The sequence below is a fragment of the Sipha flava genome, unplaced genomic scaffold (genome assembly GCF_003268045.1).
Source record: "Sipha flava isolate LNK unplaced genomic scaffold, YSA_version1 108_pilon_pilon, whole genome shotgun sequence".
Classification (NCBI taxonomy): Eukaryota; Metazoa; Arthropoda; class Insecta; order Hemiptera; family Aphididae; genus Sipha; species Sipha flava.
Window position 1 is genome coordinate 921121 of NW_020271725.1, and position 25798 is coordinate 946918.

Genomic DNA, 25798 nt, shown 5'->3' on the forward strand with positions numbered 1-25798 from the left:
CGGACGAGGTTTCCGTCGCGGGGTCTCGTTAATCGTTCGGAACTCTAGCACGGCCCTGTATAATGTAATTTATGGCTTCGAGAGATTGACCAAACACATATTTTCCTACTCTACTCTAATTTTGTCCCTCGGTGATCGCCATGTGGTCCCTTCTGGTCCACTGCCAGTTCAAATTGAGAACTCGAGGACCGATTTTCTTATTCGTTTTCGAATGACAACGTCGAATCCGAACGACAACATCGTTTTCACATTTTATCGTAACGCAAAATACTTAAGTGTCTTGTACCGTCAAAACTGTGAATAATTATTGTTGTTTTTGTTTAATTAATTTTTATTTCCCCCATACTGACATTTCATATGTAATTCTATACAATTTCCTTCTAATAACGTAATGTATTTTTCATGAACATGTTTTCTAGTGATTCGTGATGCGAAATCTTAGCTGGATTAGTCTGTAATAATTTTGAAGGTCGAGGAAAACATAATATCGTAAGTACATAATTTCACGTTACACTTATAATTATATTTAATCCGACATAACAATGCACATATTAAACATTTTAATTATGAATACACAATAATAATGTTAAAGTAATTTATGAATTTGATAATCGCGTTGATGATCCGTATTCCTCATACTAGCTCAATATTTTCAAACCTATTATGCATAACTGTCCGATAAAAAAAACATATTTAGTTATAATTTTGAGTTGCCTGATATTAAATTTGAATTCGACTTAAGCGTTGTGGGATATCCGAGCATCCTTATTAAAATACCTAAGTGAGTATCGAATTATTTTATGAACATTTTTACTATTAAATGTTCAATAAAATATGATCAGTACGATGCGCTAGTGATAATTACATATTTTGTGTTTAGTGATTTGCTTTTTTATATGTGAGCCACTCTATAGGTTTTTAATTTTATACGATTTTACAATTTTTTTTTTTTCGTTTCAAATTAAAGTTATATTTTTGAATTAAACTTATTAAAAACATTGTTTTCGTCAATTTTTGTCTGGTTTATATTTAATTTTTCTTAAGACTTTTGCAAGTTGATACCACATTTAATATCCACTGAAGAACAGTGATGATGTAATAAAAAAAAAAAAAAAATGATACTTTTCAAATTCATACCTATGTATACATAAGACAAAACAAAAACAATTATATATATATACGTTACTAAATATAATTTTAAATATCTTTATAGCAACCACTGACAGTCAAAACATTTTTTTTTTATAAATAAACTTTTTATATAGCTATATACCTACAGTGTATTTTACAAGGTTGTTTTTTTTTCATTCCTCGATTTGTTAATCCGTTTGAACAAAAATCGGTTCTGACTTTCTAAGTAGCGATGATCAATAGAGCTTATTTAATTGACTGTTTTACACACACATATATATATGTATGTATATATATATATATATATATACATATGTGTAGTTATTGTAGCACCAATTGATATATAAATTTGAAAATTTCATTAAGTTTTTAAAAGAATATTATAGAATTATTTAAATTAAATAAAATGTTATCTATGTTATTAACACATTTTTTCAAAATATCTTTTAAAATTATGTTTACAATCTTGTAATCATATATATTAGGTTTTAAATATTTTCATAAATTACCTACTACAGATTTATTTACAGACAATTAATAACACTTTATTAAAATGTTTTCATTTCTTATTAGTCATAAGTTATTACTTATTCTGGTTAAAAATAATATATTATCCTAGTTAAACATTTTTAAAAATATTTTGTCGTTCATAAATAAACAATAATTCATTCAAGTACTAGCTTATGTATGCGCTAAACAATATTTGATGTTTAACATAAAAGTTAAAATAAAAAAGTTCTATCAATATTTAACACAAAGTTTAATAGAAAAATATTAAAATAACGTGACATGTTAGACTCTGAGTTCCTTTTATTTAGCATATAATAAAAGACATTTTATTTTTTGCATCATCGATGTATAGGCTTTTAGTATTATTAATAGTACATTAAGCAGATCTGCCGACATTTTCTTATATTTTTTAACTATTGAGGTTTAACATGGTTTTAAATTAACCGATTTATTAATATACTTCTATGTATCTTAAACAATTAAAAATCAAAAGATCATAGATCATATTTTCACTTATTAATTCTATTACTAGTAGATTTAATTGTGTACTAAAAATTACTCATAGTTTTAAAATTAACTATACCTACATGGCTGTTAGTAATTAATAAGATTAAATTTAATGATAAACACTAGTATACATTTAATAATAAATATAGATTAAATTAAACGATGGTATATGGAAGAAAAACAGTATTTGGCTATAAAAGTGATCGTTATAATTAATGCAAATTATAAATATAAATTATTTACGTGGTGTTTTACGTCGTATTAATGACGTAGTATTTAGTTAGACTTAGAACTTATTAACCTATGCATATGTTTTTATATTATTTTATCCAAATACTTATGTTATTATCATGATTTTACCGTATTTCCATAAAATTAAAATAAATCATGTATGTAATGATTTTAAAGAAAATTATGTATTACCTAGAAAAACAACAATAAATAATTTTACAGTAATTTATTGTAGTTATATTTTAAAATATAGTAGTTATTGGTATTTGCTTGGGTAATTCTATAATTATTATAGTCACTTTGTTAAATTTTAGTTTTGTAGTAATCGAAGAAAAATATTTTATAACATTTTCTTAATAATTGTTTAGGGTACCATAATTTGAGACAGTAGTATACGTAATATTTTTAGACCTCAACTTGAATCCATATTGTATTTTGAAATAGATTATTCAAGTAAATTTGAACAACTATTTTTAAGCTCACAATAAAAGTCACAAAGTAGATAGACGTTATATATTTTTAATTTTTAAAACATCTCAAAGATTTTTAATTTGAATAAAAAATATAAAAATTAAAAGTTTTTTAGGTGTTTTTGATCATTATTATTATACTGAATATAGTCCTGCACAGAATATTTTAACAGTTTATGGATAAAACGATTACTGGTTTTTACTTCTTTTTTCGTTCATTTTTTTGCATCTACAATATGTATACGTCAGTAATTTTTTGGTATTAAATACTTTTTTAAAAAAATGAATTAAATCATATATTTAGTTTTAAATTAAAACAGAACTTATTAATTATAAACTATGAATACGTTTCTACTTCTGGATGAGTATAATGTATTTATTTTTGTGCGGGATAAAAATATATTTCAAAACATTTTAACAGAATTTTGTCTGTAGGTATATTATTTGATTTTTGACACACGGTAAATATTTTATTCAGCGTATTTTTTACATTACTCGTTTACTGGAATCCTTACTTGTTTCAGTACACGTATAATATTCTTCAGTGATGTTGTTGATGCATTTATACCCATTTATATTTTATCCCATCTAGACTTGTGATTGTTCGGCTAATAATTTATCTCCATCAACCTTATATTTATAGGTGTTTTTAAATTACATTTCTACTAATTGTTTTTGACTGCTAAATTTTTAAATTGTATGTCTAATCAATGTTAGATGTAATTAATATTCTTTTTAATTTGCCTACTAAATATTCAGAGCTTTTGTATATTTTTAGTAGTATTTATAAATCAACTTTTAAAGCATGCTTGTATCCTTCTAGTCAAATAAATAATACTTCGACTATTTAACAATAAATGTACTTAATAACTAAGGAACGGATTTATGAACGCATTTTGCACATTTTTTTGGTTAGTCCAAAAGATTGCTAAGTGAAATAGAAATCCGTTTCACAAACCTGAAGATTAAAAATGCACTACTTTTATTTTGCATATTTGTGCATTTTTTTTAATAAATGCATATTTTAATATATTTAAATATTTTATAGGTCATATTATTAATATATTATTGATTTTATTAGGTCATATTATTGCAAATATAACAATTTCAATTTTTTTTCTTTTACTTCTTTAGAAATCGTTAGAAGAAAAAATGAAACATTTTTTTATGTTGTCAGTCCAATTTTTTCTTTTCAACAAAAATTGCTAGTATTTTATTACCTTTGTTGACTATCGTATTTAAAACGTCTGTGCTGCCTCATACCAATTTTTCGTTCACATACCTAATATCTACTATGACATTACATACACGCACGTCTTATGTACAAACACACGGATGACTTTAGATAAGGTATCGAATGGTTAAGTTAAGTATTAAATGAATGAACCCCTGGGTTTCCTATACCGCTACAGTGCCAATTTATCTGGCAATGGGTATATCTCTAAATGTTTTTATTGAAATAGTGTTATGTGAAGTGCGAACCGTCAACAAGTGTTATATTTAAAAAGTGTAAATAAAAAGTACATATTTAAACTTTTAAATTATAATTATTTTTTTTTTTTTTGTCTATCATATACTTCTGTACTCATGCAATAAATAAATAATAATTAAGATAAATATATAAATTTCAAAACATATTTGTGTTATAAATACATATGATTTGTTTGAAAATAAATGGATTTATCAACAGTTTCAAGCGCATATTTTCAAGCATATCTATGGCATTTTCAATGTATACTTGCATATTTTTAAGAGCATATTTCAGGGTTTTTTAGAGCATATAAATCCGTTCCCTAGTAATAACTATTAGAGTATAATTGTATTTTCATAATTCATTATTACAGTTTATATTTAATCTATGAACTATAATGACATGGATTCTCCCTGAATATTGTGGCTAACACTTATCTACAACTGCAGACCGTATATTAGGTTTAGAAATTATTCACGAGCTGTAGAGGTTCGATATATTTGAAGCAGCTTATCGCTTCGACGTAAATCGGGTCGCCAATAGAACCACCAATCTCGGGTTATTATGTCTTTCTGCAGCGACGTCAATCACTTTGGTCAGGTTGAGAACTATCCTTCCTCTGTCCATTTCTGGTCACGGAAAACCTCCGATGACTTTTATTTCAACCGGTATGCAACTGAATCCCCAGGACGTTCACCACTGTCTGCACACACAGCGTCCACGGAAGACTTTTATTCAGGTAGCCGTATGCCGCACCAACAAGCAGCCATTATCGGAAACTTTCGCCTGGACAAGCGTTCGTCTGTTAACCATATTAATTACTTCCGCAACAGCCCCACTTGGAAGCCTAAGCCCATCGGTGGGGATCCAACCGAGTATTTGTCCCGTCGTTCATGTCAGAAAGGGCTCTTGCCGTCTGTGGTACCGTTTTCTATCCCGTTTGGGTGGAAAAATCATCAGTCTCAGTCATTCGTCAACCTAAATTCGACACAAATTCCATGTACCGGAATTAGCTCCATGGGAAGCTTAGGCGGACGCGTTTCCAGGATGTTCGTCCGGAGTACGTTAGGCAACAAACCCCAATTATTATAATATTGATAATACAAATACAAACAATGAGTTTTTTTACATTTTTTTATTGCTCTTACTTCTTTATAAAGTTTTGGTTCTAGAATAATATTGATTTTATGCAAGTCTTTCTCATGGGCTATCCCTGATAAATACATTATATATAATCATAATTTTTGTATGGGGGAGATACTTGGTTAAAATAGCTGTGACAGGACGACGGCGTAATGTGTCGCCAGGTATTGCCCGCTCAAAGGCGATCGCTTGTACACTACAATGCAAGCGATGGTAGACTTATAGTGGACTGCAAATTAATAAAATTTATTTATTGTTATTTAATAACAAGGAAAAGGAAGAGTACCAAAATAATTCACATGACGGATAAGTAAAAAAAAAAAAAATGGTAACGAAATATTGCTGGTAAATAGTTGTTTAATATTTCATATGGCAATAAATAATAACAAAAAATGGTATTTATATGTTAATGTTTATGGTAATAATAATAATAATAATAATACGCTCATCGGGTGAATACAGAGAATGATAATCATACGCGGAATATATAACATACTAGCATGACAACGCTCATTGTATTACATAATTAGCTTAATCTTTATACAGTGACTCCGGTTTTGTGACATGGTAGTTGGCAAGAACTTTGGAATGGTAGCTGGGCGTGTGGTATACCTATAGGTATACCGATTGCGATAGGGGTATATATAGACTTAGTTCTAAGGGGGGGGGGGGGGGGGGCGACTCCTTTTTTTTCTATTCAGCAGGCAAAAGATGTACAAAAAATTTTTTTGATATTTTAAACACGTGGAGACTCCTTATTTTTGGTTTTTTTTTTTTTAATCTAAGGCCGAATCGACTTTCGTGTAGTTTTTTTTTAACACCTGTGTTTTGAAATTTACGCTTGTGTTTTATTTGATATTTCACTGAGTCTGAAACCGACAAAAAGTCCAATTCAGTATTCACAGCCACGTGTAATTTGATTTCGTTATAAAATGATCCACATTAAAAACAATTTGAAAGTGTATCTCACATATAATAAATTCCTTAAATACGAATTCAGGGATGGGCAATCGTTCCTCCTAAAATACGCCCATTGATTGTGACTGGAATGAACTGGAACACTGAGATGGCATGGGGCTGCTGTTCACACTCGTGTTAATCGGTGGGACGCGTAGACGTACGTAAAGCATCCACATTTATAAATTATGGACACTTTCGGACGGTACGACTACAGATTTTGATACTCACCCTAATCTCAGGGTGGTTAAGCATAAGTATTGCAATTAATAAAACCAGACCGAACGGTAAAAAACGTGGAAGAAGAAGTCCGTATGATGTACAACCTGGTGGTCACGAATCCAGTCCGTAGGTCGACGATAGTTGTATGTAACGCTCGCGTATTACTCGTGAAAATAGATCATTCCGAGAAAAATTCAACACGTATCGGACGAACGGCATGATGACGCACACTTTTAATGGGTCATTCAATTTTAAAGTCAGTTAACGCTCTAATAATACATAAAATATCGGTTTTAAACAATTTTTTTTTTTTTGGCTTATTCCGGGCCTTATAGGTCCATCGGCGCTTTTATTACACCTCTCCATAATTCCCTGTTCTTCGAGAGTTGTTCTCCCTTTTGTATTCCTAGGAGCTTGAGGTCGTCCTTGACTCGGTCAGACCATCGTTTTCTTGGTCTCCCTCTTGGTTGTTTCTTGTCTGGTTTCCATAATGTTATGTTATGCACTGTTTTATTTACAATATCAGAATGGTAATATGATATTTCATGAATATGTTTGTTAACAAAAAGTATGAATAAAATAAATGTTAACATACAAAACCTCTAGATTATGCAGATAGTGTTGATAAATCAAATGTCTATAAAATAGCTCAAATTACAAACTATAAAATAAAAGCGGGTTTTTCTACTTTGAATCTTAGGATGCCGCGACCAATGTTATACTACGACGACGAAGATGGGGATGTATCTCCGGACAGCGTGGGCTTCGTCGAAGATGACCATCCGCTGCAATTGCACGGTAATAGAGAGCTTGCTGCTCAGGCAGTCAAACTGCTCCAGGTTCCCGATAGGTCGGGCGATGCGTCTTTTGCTTCATCCACTACTGACATGGACGTGCCCATTTACGTAAGAGGACCATCATCCCGGAACTTAGGACACAAGGTTGGTAATTGTTTCTCTTAATTTTCTCGTAAGCACCTCATTGGCTACTTTTTTGACATTTTATCATGATAAAACTGCATCCACTACAAGGTTATATTATATACTACTTAAGTATTCGTATACTTAGTATTACTTTGTATACTTTGTATACTCATGCACTTAATATTCGTATACTGTCTTTCGTGTGCTTTGTATACTTAAATAATTAAATTGTAGTAGTAAATATAAGTAGTGAAGAATAGGCAGTTCATTTAAAACAAATAAGTTTCTTCGTTAAATGTTACCATACCGCTTAATTGGAATAAATATTTAAAAAATTCAAATACAATCATTGTGACACGTTATTAAATACAATCGAGACTTTGTTTTTACTTTTCCTTATATTTTAAAATAGAATTTATAAATTTAAAAATGATCAGTCTCAAGTCATTTTCTTCTTATTAATTTTTTTCACTTACTGAATATTTTAAAAATAATATTCATAGAAACTGAAACATTATTTTTTATCTTGTTTTTAATTTTATTAGTAAATTTAACTTTTATTACGTAGAGATAATCTTAATTAATTATTAAAATGTAAATTGGTATTTTATAAAATATATACCTAGTATACCTGTAAAAGTATTTTTAATGTCAAACCCACAGTCTTACTTAGTCTAATCATCCATAAATCATATATTTATGTACTTTATTTATCCCATTCAAAAAATACACGTCAGAATGTATGTATTGAGTTTTGCTATAATTAATTGCAAACGTGGACCAACGTATTTTCGTTAAGTTGTTTTGTAATAAATTTTAAAAATGCAAAAGTATTAATACCTATTAAATTGAAAAATTTAATAATTTTTACCAATGCTGAAACTAACGGTTGACTTTTGAAAAATTACTTCCTCTAGTATTTCTGAGTTTTGTTTTGTATCATAAAATGTCTACAACGTTTACGTCCATTTAAATGGATAGAACATATCTTGCGTATGAAACTAACCTAGTTTGTGTTATTGTAATGTATCAGAACTTGACCGATTTATATTACAGTTAGATGCGCAAATTCTCAATTATACTTACACCTACATATAATATAAACAATGAAAATAGAGCCCTCTTGATTTTTTAAAAAATATAAAATATCGACAATTATTTCCTCATCATTATCCGTTTATGGTTGTAAATCGTTTAGAAATGATTTATTTTTTATGTTACACAAGAAAAGCGCTTTAATAACTACAAGTTGTCACTTAAAATACAAAATGTATTTCAATCGCGTAAACCCGAGTAAATAATCGGTAACCCTTATACATATAAATAGAGTGTATATACACATATACTCATGTAATTTGTTTGCTAAACGGTTATATAATTACAAGGCAGCTGCCATCAATCAGGAAAAAACAAAATAATATGGATCATAAATCAGTATTAATTATTTTATTTATATCTTTTGAATGAATTATTTATCTGACCAAGTTTCTCTTATTAAAATGCTATACAAGAGGGCCGAATAAATATTTTAACGATTATTTCAAATGAATAATAATAATATAATTTAAATACCGTATCCGAAACTCAGAATCCCTTCAACTTATGCAGTTTACGACTTTTATATAAGTACTTAACATTTTTATTATTAAGAAATGACAACAAATTAAAATCATAGTTATTTAATTTATTGTGTTTTTCAAGTTCAATATAGGTAAGTAGGTCATTGTTTTAAACTCCGTGATTATGTAATTTTATGTTATTATTGGTTTATGCAGTTGAAATGCGTATAATTTATTATATGAACACATTTTGCTGTGTCCATGTGAAGAAATTACTACGAAAAATAAAAACGGGGTTTACATGATACTTAAATTTCTTCATGACCTATCCAATTATTAATCTGACATCATGACTTGGCAACTGATTTTATTATGGTTCATATTTATGAATGTACTTGATGTATAATTTTAGAGTAAAAATATTTAGTGAAGTATTATTAATAACAATAATATAAATAAAAATATAAATATATAGTTTACTAGTAACCATTTATATGAATACATATTTTATAGTATAAATACATTTTACGACCCAAATTGCAATGGCAACTATGTAGAGGATGTATCACAAGTATTTAATTATTATTTGAAATAACAGTGTAAAATTGAATTTGTTTTACATTCGTTATCTATAATTATATTATTATAATAATAATTAAAGAGTTAAGAAACATAACCATGAAATACAACCAATCAATTACTTGATGGCAAACTGATAATACTACGATGGATAAAATGTATGTAAGCTGTTTATTTTTAATCATTTTAAGTAAATTTTTATGCAATAAACTTTCATTTTCTTTATTAATCAAGCTCATTTTTGTTCATGCAAAAAGTACCACTTTCATTTATTAATTAATTGACTATGAAAAAACGTATAATTTAAAATGTATACATATATGTTAAATTAAAACTATAATAAAACTATAAATATATATTATATTTATATTTATATTAATATTTATATATATAAAACTATAAAGATAAATTATCTTCTGTTATAATTTAATATGATTGAGTAATATTTCTCCAACCTAATTTACGACAAAGATTTTATTACTTCATAATAGCATTATGTATTTAAATAAATTAAAAATATTTTGCTGTTTTTTCGTTAATTTTTTATTTTATATGTTCATCTTTAATTTTTTCTTCTATTTTAAATCAAATATTTTTGGTATTTTGAGATATATACATAGCAAAAATATTTTTAATTTAAAGAAATGTTGATGTATTATTATTCTAGAATACTCTAATGTGTAACAGTTACAATATAGTTAAGTTTATATAAGTTCATATAAGTTTTATAGATAAATATAATTATTTTATATCTCATCATATCAATATTGGTTTGTTTATTTTTATTTGACATTTTTATTTAATCATATGTGACTTTATATTTTATGTATCACTTTTTTATTTGTATATTTAAATTAATTTGGTACTTTTGACCTTGATTTTAACGAACATTTAAATCGTATATAAAATACATCTATTTTTTTTAATTTAGCATATAGAATAAGATGATATATTTGTTAATTATAATAGCATTAATTATAAGTATTATCTTATCTGAAATCTATTTATACATGTTATGCGTTAAAATATTTTAACTAAACGGTTTTATAATGATATACGTATCGGTTAATTAATAGAGTAATGAAATTGCCTATCTAAAACGCCTTCTATTTTTTTTTTTTGCTTAATATAATATTATTATGAATATAAAACGACTACTGTTAAACGGAGTAATTTTAATCTATTATTTGGCATTTTTCAACTTTAGTGCTAATTCTAACTAGGTTCCTCTTAACATAAAAAAAATACTGACATATATGTATATATGGGTTCAGTGCCTTTAGTGAAATTGAATTTTGAATTTTTTAACTATAAAAAAATGTTTTCAAAAATTTGGGTCAACGTTACTCGGCAATATAGGAAGTTTGAACCAATCTCCAAATATCCTTAAATATCTGCCTTTTCCGCTATTTTGGAACAAAGTTACCGTATACTAGGATAATTAGTATGTTCTTGAGAAGTAATTGATTCAATTTTTATGATAAAACAAGCTGAAATAATCGAGCATACCAGGAATATTTCACTACCTAAAAAGTAGAAGTTAATAAAAATGATTTTTTCAGTTAGAAAAATGTGTATAAATACAAATGTTTTTTTTTTGGTATGCGACAATGAATAATGGAAAAAACTGTTATCATATTCGGTATGCAGAATAGTGCAGGCCAAACAGGCCTATAATAAAAAAATAAATCTTTTTACTTCAAATAGAATAAGTTTGGACACCAGGAGATTATTTATGAAAAACTTTGATTAGAGCGTAGCTTTATATGGATTAGAGACTTGGATAATACTGAAGGTTGAAAAACCAAAATAGAAGCTTTTGAGGTATGGTGTTGAAGAAAATGCCAAAAATTTCATGGAAAAAATTATGAGGTTTTTCAAAATTAAATTTGGAATACACTAAAACTGAAAAGAAAAGTACACCTAATAAGTAATTTTCCTAGGATAACCACAATAATAAAGAGAAAAATGGAAGGAAAACCTAGAAGAATAAGGCCTATAACTCCATTTCTGAAGCAAGTGATGGAAGATACTGAATAGTACCGGTAGAAATATACCGAGTTGAAAAGGATTATATGTGACAAAGATAAATTAAGAGGGACATCAATAATAATTTAACAAATCTTCTGAATGAAAAAAAGGCAGCAAAGAAGTATACTTAAGTCTTAAAGGCTTAGTTAAAAAATATATAAAACTTATCAAAATTAAAGAATAAAATGACAGTAAATAGTTATAAAATAATTGAATCAATTTTAAAAATATAATTAATTAAAATTCATTACAAAGTTTAATTGAAAAAAAATTACTTTCATTTTATCTACGAAAAACTATTATAAAATAGAAAATAAAAGTAGTCAATATTTATCGTAATTTAAATATTTTGTATTTATATTAAATGTATGCCAGTAAACGACAATATTATTTGGTAGATAAATTAAAAATGTCATTATATTAATACAGCTCACTATATTATGTTATAATGCAAAATATGACGTCATAATTTAGCAAGTTAAAAATTTGATTGAATGAACTATAATGAATATATAAATAATTTAAAAAAATAGTTTATACACAGAAATAAACAAATAAAAGCCTGAAATATAATTATAGTTTTAAAATACGGCCGGCTTTGAATTAAAAATGTATCATTAAGTATATACAATGTTATTAAAATTGCGATTAAGTAGGTAAAAAAATTAATAAAAATTTTTATTATTTTATTATGAACTATAATGCATCACATAATATTATTAAAAAATGTTCTTTGCATATAGTACCATGGTAATAAATTAGAATTTTACATGTTAATAGTAGGTATCTGAGTATATTTATTAAAAAGTAAACCATTTTACGATAAAAGACAAAAGCTTTACTTAAAATGGATATGCACGGAAAACAAACATGAAGATGAGGGTAAAAATGTGTAAAAATATTTATGAATAATACAGTACAATATGATATATGATATTGTACGTTTTCTTGAATTCATTGATGCTGATGTAAACATTAATAGTTATTATTTTAATAATAATAAAAAAAAGGATTGACAATAAACTTGTATTAATATACCATTATACAACAAGTAAGTATAATTTATATATTTGAATCTGGTTAGGTTAGATTAAATAGTAAAATTGGATATTTTTGTTTTTAGTCCATAACTATTTAATAATAATTTTTACTGTTTTTATTTAACGATTATTTTTATTATTATTTTAATTATTTAATACTATGTTATTATTACATGTATTTTAAATGAACCATGTTATTAATGAATTTACCATTTCAATACCAGATAAAGTTAATTATCGTTTTAAAATGTATAGTATTTATTTATAGTTACCCCTTGTTGGTGCAGATTGTTATCTCGAGGAAAAAAATTATTATTATCATTTAAAAAAAAAAAAAATAATAATCATTATATTCATCAGTATATTAATTGAAATGTTGATTTGCAAAGAGTATACAAAAATTAGATAGATAAATAAATCAAATTTATTCATTTGTAGGGTGGTATGAGATTTTTAAAAATCTACAAGTGGTGCAAAAATATTATAAAAAAAAAAGGTTGGAAACTACTAATTTATACACTTAAAATGTTTGTGTATAGCTTTGCTTGTTAACTCCATAATTCTCACATACAATATTAAACTTATAATATCCACTGTTAAACTGTGTTTAATAATAAGATCATATATAGCAAACCCTCTAACTTTCAAAAACATCGTGTTAAATTTATAGCGAGTGACACGAATCGTTTCGAAATATTTAGTTTATATTTTCCTTACCAAATTATTCAGATTTACCGACATACTTTATCTGTTTAGCATGAAGTTTCTAAGCGGTATTTAATTGAAAACGTTTTAAACTTGTGTAGTACGACAATTATAAATTACTTTTTATTTTTGTTTTTCGATTTCAAGCCTACAAAATATAATTTTTAAAAAAGTTTTTAAGCGAGAAAATTTGCAAAACTTCTATACTTGACGTCCCTGTAATCAGCGTACTGTTCCAAAAAGATTCCAAAATCAACCGGAGTGGATAGTGATGTTTGATATTGGGCTCCTAGATTCATAAAGGGTTTTATCATAGCCGTAAGCTTGGAGGGAGGGTATTTATAACTTGAAATAATTAAGTTACTTATTTAATGATAAGTAATTAGAAAAGAATTAGTATTAATAAAAAATAATTTACTATGGATACTTAAATAATTATAGGGACCCTGGCTAACCTTATCACCGAGGCCCCAAGATTCTAGCTGCACCACCGCGTCTAGTATAGTAATTATAAAACGAACAGTTATTTTTGATTTTACATCATATACAGTGACTACAATGGTATACTGAAGGCTAATTCAGTTCTCGTTGTACCTTATGTTAAATACTGTAGTTCAATCAACATAAATTATATAATCGTATTAATATGAGTACACGCGGCAGCTTTAAATAGCTAAATGTAAAAACAATAGAGCAACAGTACACGTGAAAATACGTATTATTTTGTTTCACTTGTACGGAAAAAATTAAATGATTTTTTCACTTTGTTCGACGTGTGTCCAGGTGTGTCAATCCTTGTGTATATATAATACTCCTGTGTTCGTTAGAGATACACGTGAATTATTATCACTGAGAAACGGATTTTAATTTAGTACATAATTCAAAATACTTCAATTTATATTTGTTTATTATTTAATAAATATTTAATTATAATATTGAAATATTTATTTGAAAATAAGATAGAATTCACTATAATTTATAATTAATATATAATACAAATTAAACATTTTTATTCTGAATCATCCAAATAATATTCATGTGGGAAAGAGAAATGACATATAATTTGAGATTTTCAAATTTAAAATTACGGTCATTCGATTTTATTATTGCTTTATAACGGCAAAATGACCTCTCCGCATCACAGAAGTGATAGGTGCATATTTCACACATTAATTATTTTGGATTGTATTCTATTTATAAATTATTTTTTGGAGTTTTGTTTAATTTTATATCCCTTATCCATATTACAACATTAAATCCTTGGTTTTTTTTCCCAATATATTTTGTAATTTTGAATTAGTTAAAACTCCAATTTTTCCAGGAACACATTCCAATTACTTTATGACATTATCAATTATTTCTAGGCTCTCGGTTAATGCCATTTTAGAAGTTTCTCATTTTAAAATAGTATCAACTAAAAATCCGAAATTAGCGGAAATAAATGCTAAATTTTTTTGCAAGCTTCTACATTTCATGAGTTCAATAGTTTTTTTATTGCAGTTGCAGTATTGAACTATAAATTTAAAACAACTTTTTTAATTTTTTCAAAGTTATTCGTTAAATTTAAAACAGCTGATAGCCACATACCCCACCGAGTTATAATAGGCTCGGGAGACAGGGTTCAATTTGGATACATACATTTAAATGTTTGTATACGACTTAGCGCTTTTAAAAATATTTTTTTACGTATCTTTTTGTTCATCGTATAATGTCAGAAACTTTCCAATGTTAAAACTACATAAATATATTTATTTAAATTAAAATCCGTTCTCTAATTGTCACATTCAGCCTGTGTATAAGATTGGCCACGATTACGTTTCATTTGCAGCGTAACGGCGTATTACTATCGGTTAGAAATTGTTTCAATTTTCAGAATATCATATTATTATCATCCCCATAGCGTTTTCATTGTACTCACCCCGGTATGAACCGTTGACGTGTGCTTGCAATCGTCTCGCGCACGCTGTTACTACGATAACAACGATGGACGTATTCAGACGTGAAAAGAGGCGAACCAACGATTATGTTGGAACTTGAGTTATCATTTCGTAGTATATGCACTCACATTAATAATAACAATAATGATATGTAGGAAATAGAAAGTCGTCAGCGATAGCGAATGACTATAAGTAACATGTAATGCACTAGTCTACAGCTTTCTGCAACTGTAGTACCTACCTGGTTTCACTGTGTATTGTAGTCGCCAAACGCGTACAATACGAATAATCATCTCATGGTTTGTACGGATTTTTCAGTCGGTTCTCAAACCATCGCATAACATAATATTTTATGACGTTATACTATGCTCGATATTGCACTATCCTTAGGGATAGTTGTCCGTATGATTGACGCGTGAAAAACACGTTACGTGTTTAAAATGTGTACTTCACATTGTATACACTGCAACGTAGAATCGTGCTGTATGCTTGAAAAGGTTACTCTTATTATTTGCATTGTTGTGTCGACCGTAATATATTTTTGTTAAATCTATGGGAAGAACTATGAATTCAACGATATTCTGTTAAATATTTCGGACATAGAATTTTATAATTTTAATAGCCGTTTGAAGTTATTCCTCTAAAATATTATTATCAACCCAACAATTCTTATTAAATAATTGGATATTTCTTCGGTATCGATATATATATATATATATATATATATATATATATATATATATATGTAGATATTTGTTTTCAATACATTTGATTTTCGAGTCGATATTATGCAAATGTTTATGTTTATTTTTTTTTTTTACGCAAAAGAATATGTTTATGAGCAATGTATTTTACATTATAAAACTGATGTATTGTTTAAAAATCGAAATAGTAATATAAGATATATGATATATTTTTCGTTCCATATGTATTTCTACAATTGTTTCCATATTTGATCAGAAAATACTAAAAAAGCATAATTTTTAATTATATTATACCGATATACCACACGAATATTGTTGATCTTTACTACATCATCTTCGATTTCATCCAACGCTTAATCTATTCCCAGTAATAAGATATCTCATCATTAAGAATCTGAAATAATTATACGTAATCTATACTCCAATAACATTTGAATCGGCTGTTTTTTTTTTTTTTATAAACTTTTATAATTAACGCTTTTTTTTATCGTTTTAAAACCAATATTGATTCAAATTCTTACTTATAATAATGATATATTAACTTTTGTATAATAAAATATACGTGTATAATATAAAATATACACTGAACTTATTATTATATTCAAAAAATTATTCAGGGAGATGATTTCGCATATTTCTAGAACTAAATAATAATTCATAATTTGTATGCCAATATGAGTTTGTAATTCAACCAACTGACTTAACAGACGTTGTCCTGTCTTAATTATGAATATTGAATTCAAATTGGTATAGTTAATAAAAAAAAATGATTACTAGGCCTGGGATTTTAATGCCTTAAAAAATTTCAAAAAATGCCCTTAAAGAAATGCAAAAATGACTTAAAAACTCAAAAAATGCACTAAAAAAATCTATTTAAATTTTATTTATTATAGCTTAAAAATTGGAAAAAAATATTTTAAATTATACCAATGTATTTTAATAATATGTAATAATAATAATAATGTTATGTATTTATTTTTGTTTATTATACGTTGTTACTTGTTTAATTTTTTTATGCTTCTGTTTTCTTAATTATTCATTCTAAAATAATAATTTTAAAAAAAATTTTAATATTTTAACTTCTTTTTTCTAGTTGTTATTAATACTAACCTGAACAAAATCGCTATTGCACTGGGTGATGATATGCTGTCTTAAATTTTCAAATAAAAATGATCGTCGTTGATCGAATAATATATTTTTGTAAGTAGAAAAACTTCTTTCGACTTCGACTGATGATACTAGAGCATATTTAAAGTGTGAAATATCGTCCGTCGTTATATCTTCTGGTATAATGTTTTCATCAGGTTTTTCACCATTTATAATTTTTGAAATATTTTTTAGCATTATATATAGTATTCATATATGAAATATATGAGTATATGATACTATATATAATTTATTATTCGTACCGTAAGCAGTTTACCGAAAGTTTCTTGTGAATTTCAACAATTTTCGTTTATTTTTTGAAAAAATTGTGAAAAATGTTCTAAAAACCAAGAAAATGCACTGAAAACGTCAAAAAATGTCTTAAAAATGCATTTAAGGTTAATTTTATCAATAAATGCAAAATAAAAAATACTTAAAAATAATCAGTATCACCCAAAACATATTTTATACTTACAGATCAACGTTTCAAAACATCAGAAAAAAAGATGCATTTGTATCAAAATCCCAGCCCTAGTAATTATTATTCTAATGCTTTTTAATATAGAACATTCTTATTTTTTTTTTCTTGCGCGTATATAAATAGATTTTTTGGTATTCTGACAAGGGAACAGGTGACATATAATTGGACATGTAAAAAACATGGATTTTCAAGATTGATGCCACAAACCCATACCCACTACCCTTGAGATTTATTTATTAACATTGCAAATGCTAGCAAATTGCCGCACTGGAAATTGCAACCGTTTAAAGTCGAATGGCATGTCGTTCAAAATCAAAGGAATCCGTGGAATCAAAACGTCTTCGCCTTTTTACTTCTTTTTCAAAATTGTGGCTTCGACGATGATGCTCATTATTACCTTCGCTGCAAGTCGGGTGCCATTACAAAAACGTGGCTGGTTTATATTCCGGAACATAGTGATTATCGAACCGATTTTTAATTGCAGATTATGATGTGATAATCCAGGAAATAACAGCGAATTTAAAAACTCCGTTGGATAGTTGAAAACATCATCTTGGTTAGTAACGGAATCAATCGATTTGAATGTCATTAATTCGCCAGCTATCTTATTTTGAATCTGAAAATTAATTTCGTTGACATCAACGGTTTTTGCAGCCATTATAATTCATTCGCTCAACTATACATGATCTTTGTAATCTTGAGCAATATTTGGGAAATTCTTCTCGATGAGTTCGGTCTTAGTTTCAGTACAGTAACAAATATTGACATATTGAGGACATATGATGTATCCAGACGATGAGTCACCAGGTATTTTGCTATTACCAATATCAAGCAATTATTTGGAAAAAACTTCTCTAGATTGGTCATCCTGCAATTCGACTCACATGTTCATATTTGCTTTATATTTGATGATTATATTTTATTACTAAATCATTAGTTTTAAAAATTTACTACAGCTACCATAACTACCAGTAAAACTGATAGTAAAATGACACAATAATACAAATATTCTGTTTTTATTTCGGCAAATGTATATTGATAAATCATTCCATCGGTATTTTTATTATTAAGTAGTCATAATTATTTTACAAAAAAATAATTAAAAATTTTCCAATGTTTTAATGCTAATAATTAGTAAAATAGTGATTACGTATGATTCTCATTGTCAGTTATTTCATATTATATTTCTTATCTCTTATATCTACTGCTATCTACTTTCTATCCATATATTATCATAGCAACTTAACATTATTGTGGTACCTTTGAGTAACCGGTGGTACGCTACATCGTATGCATTATATGATTTGATAACACGATGCATTTTTATTTTCATAATTTTTTTTATTATGGTCTTACATTTGTTTAAAATCATACCTATCTGTTAATATTGATGTTTTGTAAATAAACGACATTTATAGAAGTGCATAAATGGGATGTATTGTTTTCAAAACAAACAAAAATCATTTTTTAAAACGCATAGTAGACAAAATGTAAAGATGGATGGAAACTCATTGTCTGTTGTGCTACAAATTATTTAAAATATTTAACCACGTGAACATATTCAATTATTTTAATTAATTTGACTTTTCAATATATATAATATATTATATATAGTTCATTATTTACAAAATTAGAAACTTGTTCTGATTTAAGGTAATATTTCTTTTGTACTTCTTTTTCTTCTTCTTTGTCTTCTTCCAATATTTTTTGAACCATGTTACGTTTTTGTTTTACATTAATTCTGTCATCAAATAAACTGAAAGCTACACATTCTTCATTAAGATACCATAAATGGTTTAGAAATTTATTTAAAGCTATTTTTGCAATAGTTTTATCGTCCTTTTTATAAGAATGAAGTTTTTTTATAAATGTAATATCATTGAGTGGTGCTTGCACTGCATCTGGAGCTGTAAACCAAGATTCTATATAACATTTTACAATAAAACAGCAAATGGTTTGTATGGCTTTTTCTTCTCCTACATTTAATTTCAATTGGTTCTGAAATAATCTAATTTTTAGGCAATATATACCTTTTGCCATCCATCTAGCCAAATGATAGGGTCCTGGCTGCCGAAATTTAACACCACCCCGAGGAACATCTCCTAAAAATATGACTACTAATTCAAGAAATTCTTTATAATCATCTCGAGGAAAGTCATCTTTAAGTTTTTCATGAGCAAATATTAATACTTGTTTCCTTACGTCATTAAGAATAATACGAGTCTTAACATTCGTGGACCAAATTGAAAACCGTGTTAAATCAATTGTTTCCCATTGATTTTTAAATCTTTTAAATAATGGGATGTCAGGGCCTGATGATGGAGCAAACTTAGACCCAACGAATACACTTAGGAGAATAATTTCAAAAACATGATGTCTACAAGCCAAGTATAAAATATCACGACCAAGTTTATGTTCTAAAAGAACACAAGCACCATTTAAACGTCCAGTATTAGATGCCGTCGTATCAAATACAAATGCTTGTACTTTATGAAGAAGTGACCAATCTTCGAGAGTATCGTACACAGCAGATGAGACTTCATAACCGGTTCCCGCAGAAAGTTCGGGAACACCAAGCAGTTGTTCAGTATTAGGAGCTGTTGCAATGATAGGAAGTCTATCAACTTTTGTCTTACCAGTTATATCGAGAAGAATTTTTGAATCCCAGTGTATAGTTAAAAATTTTAAATTTAAGTCGAAAAAATTTTGTTTTATTCTAGAAGCATTTAACTCACGAAAACGTTGACGAGATAGCCGAATTGAAGTTCGATTTATAACATAATTTAACGGATTTAGAGAACTTGCTTCCACGCAGGCTGTTAATAAATGTACAGCATCTCTATCACTGATCTTACATTTATCAAGTACAGCAGAAAGTCGAGGTGTTAATATTTCTAATCGTGCCCTTTTCATTTGCAATGCACACGAAGTTGATGAACTTGAATTTTTGTTCTTTGTAAATGTTTCTACTTCTTCCGAACTGGATGTGGAATTAAATTCAACTGAAATCAAAAATAAAACAATAAGTATAATTTTAACTATATTAAATAAATTATAAAATTAATTTAATTTGATATACCTTCTTCAGATTTCGATGAACACGGTTTTTCTTGTAATTCAATGTATTTTTTTTCACGATTATGTTTTCGTTTTTCAATCCCGGCTAATTTTACGTCTGTACCAAGCATACACCCAGGACGTCCTTTTTGTCGTTGTAAAATCAAAAATTCTTTATCTTCATTTATTTTTATTATATTCAAAGCAGATGCATGCGCAATATCAAATAAATCATTTAAATTTTCTTCAAATTTATGCTCTCTTTGTCTACATAACTCACTATTTCTATTTTTACATTTTTCGAGGTTTCGCAATTCTTCATAAAGTTTTCTCAGTTGTTTTAAGCAGTGACATCGATCTCGAGTTGGTATTCGGGCTTTTTTCCAAAAGATTAAACATTCATCAATAACTAAGGAAATACTACCTTGTAGCGTTAAGTTTACCATTCGCATATTAAAAAATAAAACACTTAAAACATCTTTATTAGATGGTAATTTACTACCGAGTATTTGATTTTTCATAACACCGACAATAAATATTTTTTGACGAGGCATGATTTTACTATAGACACGAACAGAAAGACAAATACACAGTGAACACTAATGTGACATGATGGTTTCAATTCTGCGATTATAAATCACAATAAATAATCTAATCTAATCTAATCTAATACTCAACAATAATGTTTATACCGTATAATTGAAAGAATATGTGCTGTCTTATCTCAACTTAAAAATAGTTTTGAAAAATTATTATACAATAAATATTAAGGTATAAAATAACTTGCTTGATTTATTAAACCTTACTATGAAATAATCTTTTACTAATTAATAAAATAAAATAATAATTATGTTGTATTTGGTTCTCCGTGGTGGTAGAAGAATTATTTAATAAAATATTTCATAAATCCTACTGTAATAACAAAATTATTGGTATAATGCAAATTTAAACTATAACTTTATTTTTAGGAAATTATATTTTAAACATTTTTTATACAAACAACTTTGTCGTATTTTCAACCATACGTCAAATATATTAGAATAATCGTAGGAAAATCCAATTTTCCAAATAAATATAAAATCTGATTATTTAACAAATTATAGGAAAATGAAGGATTTACAAGAAATTTTGTAAGAACACTTTTTATAGGTAATAAAAAGTTCTACAATTAAGTTTCTATTTATTTTTATGTGGGTTTAATATTTTTCGGTTTGAATTCGAAAAACAGAAAATCTACCCTCATCAGTCATTTTTCAACTCTTCTGCGGCACGTGAAGGGGGTGAGATATCATCACCAAATTTAACTTAAATTATTTTCTTATACTAATGAACAAAATGGAAGGGTGCTCGATAAAATATTTGAAAGTGTAAAATTAACGACCACCCTAATATATATATATAATTAACTGCAAATTTCCAAGTTTGCCAACTTGTTTTTGTAAACTTAATGTAATATTAAAAATAATTACTTAAATTTTATATTTTAAAATTATTCTTATTGCTTTTACTAAACTAACAATATAATAAAATCGGAAAACCTAAGATTACCCGATAGTTTGGTTTGGTTATTGTATCATTTATGTTTTTAGTTTTTCTTGTTATTTACCACTGCATATACAATTTAATTATCATAGTTACTTTAATTCTAAAATTATATTTTCTTTTAAGCCACGCATGAGAAAAAATGCGAATGTACAACTTATTTTTATCTATTGTATCTTAAATGTAAAAACTTAACTATTTTAAAGATAGAATTTTGAATGTTTTAAAATAATCACTGAATTTGATCAAAAAGTGTTGTGCTCTGTATATTTTAATGAAATTATCGATGTAAATTTAATTTTTTAAGTTCCTGTGTAATTATAAGTATTATACACTAATAATTTACTGCAACAAACTAATTCATGTTCTAAAAATTAATGAAAACAAGTTGATAACATTTAAATAATATCTATTGAATTAATTATAAGCAGTGTCATATCACTATTAACAAGTTAGTCAAAATAATAAATATTTATTATGATTTTGTAATCGAAATGTTTACATAACCCGTAAAATCATAAAAAATCAGCAATTAACTGGGATTCTATACATTTTCGACAGAAAGAAACATTTTAAACAATGTTTAAAAAATAAGTCTTTGAACCAAATTACTCAATTTAACATGAGTATTCATTTTTCAACATTCAACATTTTGTAACACTTTGAAATAACTATAAAAATATTTAATAATTAAATCATAAAAAAAAAATATATTTATATTATATATAAAACCAATTTATCAAAATCATATGAATCTTCGAATAATTTGCATGTTAATGCAAATGTTAATTCATGTGTTTGAAATATGTGTATAAATGTCTCAAGTGAAAGTCTTAATATTAAAACAATTATTTTTAATAATTTAAAAATAATACTTAAATGTATTTAAGTCAAAACTATTTAATGTGAATATCAATATCAATACTTATCTGAATATAATACATTTAAGTAAACAAATAGTACTTATAAATATACAAAAAAATAAATGTACTAACAAATATAACTTATATTAATATGATAACTAAAGAGCGGATTTAATTGATATTGCAACTTTTTATTGATACCCAGTAAATCAAATCTTATCAGATATGTATACAAATCAGATTAATTACAGTGTTCCTATTTAATTTACTAATGCAATTTTTTGCAATTATTGAATTTTTGTATATTTCAAGTGATAAAATATACAAATTATTATTTCCAAAGTGATTTTACATAAAAAATATAACTACGACGTAAATTTTTACAAGTAGTTAAATGTAGTTTAGGATTTTTAAAATTATATTTATCTGAATTATCCACAAAACTCACAAGTTTAGAAGAATCAAATAGTCAATTACTTAATAGTTTAAACATATTTAGTATAAATACTAAATAATTAAATAAATAAATACTAAACAAATACTAACTAAATAAAAATATTTAGTATAAATATTTCTATAAATATTCCCGGTCCCAATGGAAAAATAGTTAAAGATAAATTAAAATAGGTCTTAGAAAAAAACGAAGGATATAAAACTATTAAAACTTACTCTGAGATTATGACAGGAAATCAAAATGTTTATTTAGATACAACACCCACTTTTTTAAACTATTTTAAATATGTATCGATAACAAATGTCGACGTTGAATGTACTTTTTCATTATATAAACATATTTTAAGTAACAGATTTTTCAAGAACACAATTTAGATATGTATATTATTATAAATTTTAATTCAGAAAAATTATATATTTTGTAAATATTATATTGATATCCATAATATTATTTAATTAAGTAATTAATGATTATATATTTGATATGATTTTACTATGTAATTTTAATGTATTTAATTGCAATTTTGATAACATTTTAGTGCAATTTTAAGATATTTTTAATGAAATTATACCCAGTCTTTAATGATAACATACTGGTAATAGAATGATACTTACTGAATACATTTTATGTAGCTATAAATCATTAAGACTTATTTATTAAAATAGCACAAATAATAAAATTAATATCATACTTTGATTTTGTGAATAACTACTCGTTGTTAACTGAATTTAATATGTATTACTACAATCAAACGGGCAATAGTTTTTAATAAGAACATTTTAATGAATGATTACTTATAAGTAATTTCGATTCACATACTTTATTTGACTAGATGTTAAACTAAAAAAAAAAATTAAAAATAAAACACTTATAATATTTTGTTCATCAATCGAAGTTTGTATAAAATGTAACTCTATATTTCGTAACTGGAATTAAAAATAAAAAAAGATGTCAAACAAATATTATGTCACCTCAATCGAATAAAATAATATTTTTTCATTGAAAATTTAAAACGAACACAATTAAATTTAGGGTTGATCAAATCCGCAAGCTATATGTTCTATAAAAAATATACAATATCAACTAGATACATCATTTATAGGCAGAGTTCAAACTGTTCAAAATAATAATGTTTACTTTAAAGTGATAGCCTATTTATACAGTTCTAAATAATTATACACAAATGTCCCAAATTACCTTGAACAGTAATTGAATGTTTGCTAAAAGTTACATTACTTTAATCAAATATTTTATTTAAATAAAGACAATGAGTAAAAATAAATATAATACTATATTTATAATATGGCGATTATCATATGAAAAATAAATCTCAAGTAATGGAGTTCGCTTGAATAAAAAAGTCAAGGTCTTGATAACATTCAGAGTTTACTTTCATTTTTTTACTGTCATGATTGCTAAAAATTTATTCAGAGTTTTATTATTTTTATGCACTCATTATAAAACTTTTTTTCAAATCTCATTTAATTTCATGATACTCTTAATATTTTTTCTACCATTATTTGAAGTATATTTAAAATAGTTCATGATAGTAAATCATAAATTGGAAATTAAAAAAGAAGTTCTCCTCATCTTAACGGTATTTCTTGATGAAATATAAAACATTGAAATTGAAAATTTAAGAAAAGAATATTCTCTATTTTTAATATTATAAAATTGTGTACATTGTGAAATAATTATTTTAGAACTATATTTTGTAATTTTACAAATATAATTTCGCTGTGTAATTTGTTAATTAATTGAAATAAAATAAAACAAAAGTATCTATATAGTATCTATAATATTATAATGATTAATTACAGCTCTAAATTAATTAAAATAAAGTTTACTATCTCGAACTTTAGTTACGTGTAAATTAACCTTTTAGTAATACAAGTACTAACAGTTATGACGGCTTGTATGTTTTTACTGAACAATATTTGTGTTCATGATTCGCAAGTAAACGTATACTTTTAGCAAAAAAAAGTATTAATTTATTTATAATAATTTATTAATAAATTAGTTTATTAAATTAATATTAATCTTCGGTTTAAAATATTTATACATATAATTTTAGAATGTGTTGTTACTTTTGGTTTTCAATTGGCTGTTGTTACATATTACTAGTTTAAGAGTTT

The 25798-nt window shown here is 26.2% G+C and overlaps 1 protein-coding gene across 2 annotated transcripts in view; it reads left to right on the plus strand.

Annotated features, from left to right (window-relative positions):
• The first annotated feature begins 202 nt into the window (after positions 1-202).
• Positions 203-25798, plus strand: part of LOC112686341 (solute carrier family 2, facilitated glucose transporter member 1-like) — a 59114-nt gene continuing 33518 nt past the window's right edge. The window contains exons 1-3 of one of the 2 annotated variants that reach the window (XM_025558576.1): positions 203-359; positions 420-489; positions 7343-7583. In XM_025558576.1, the coding sequence (XP_025414361.1) occupies positions 7344-7583 (240 nt within the window). In that variant the 5' untranslated portion in view covers positions 203-359; positions 420-489; position 7343. Of the gene's footprint in view, positions 490-7342; positions 7584-25798 lie in introns of both variants that reach the window. The other variant, XM_025558567.1, reaches the window with a different exon arrangement.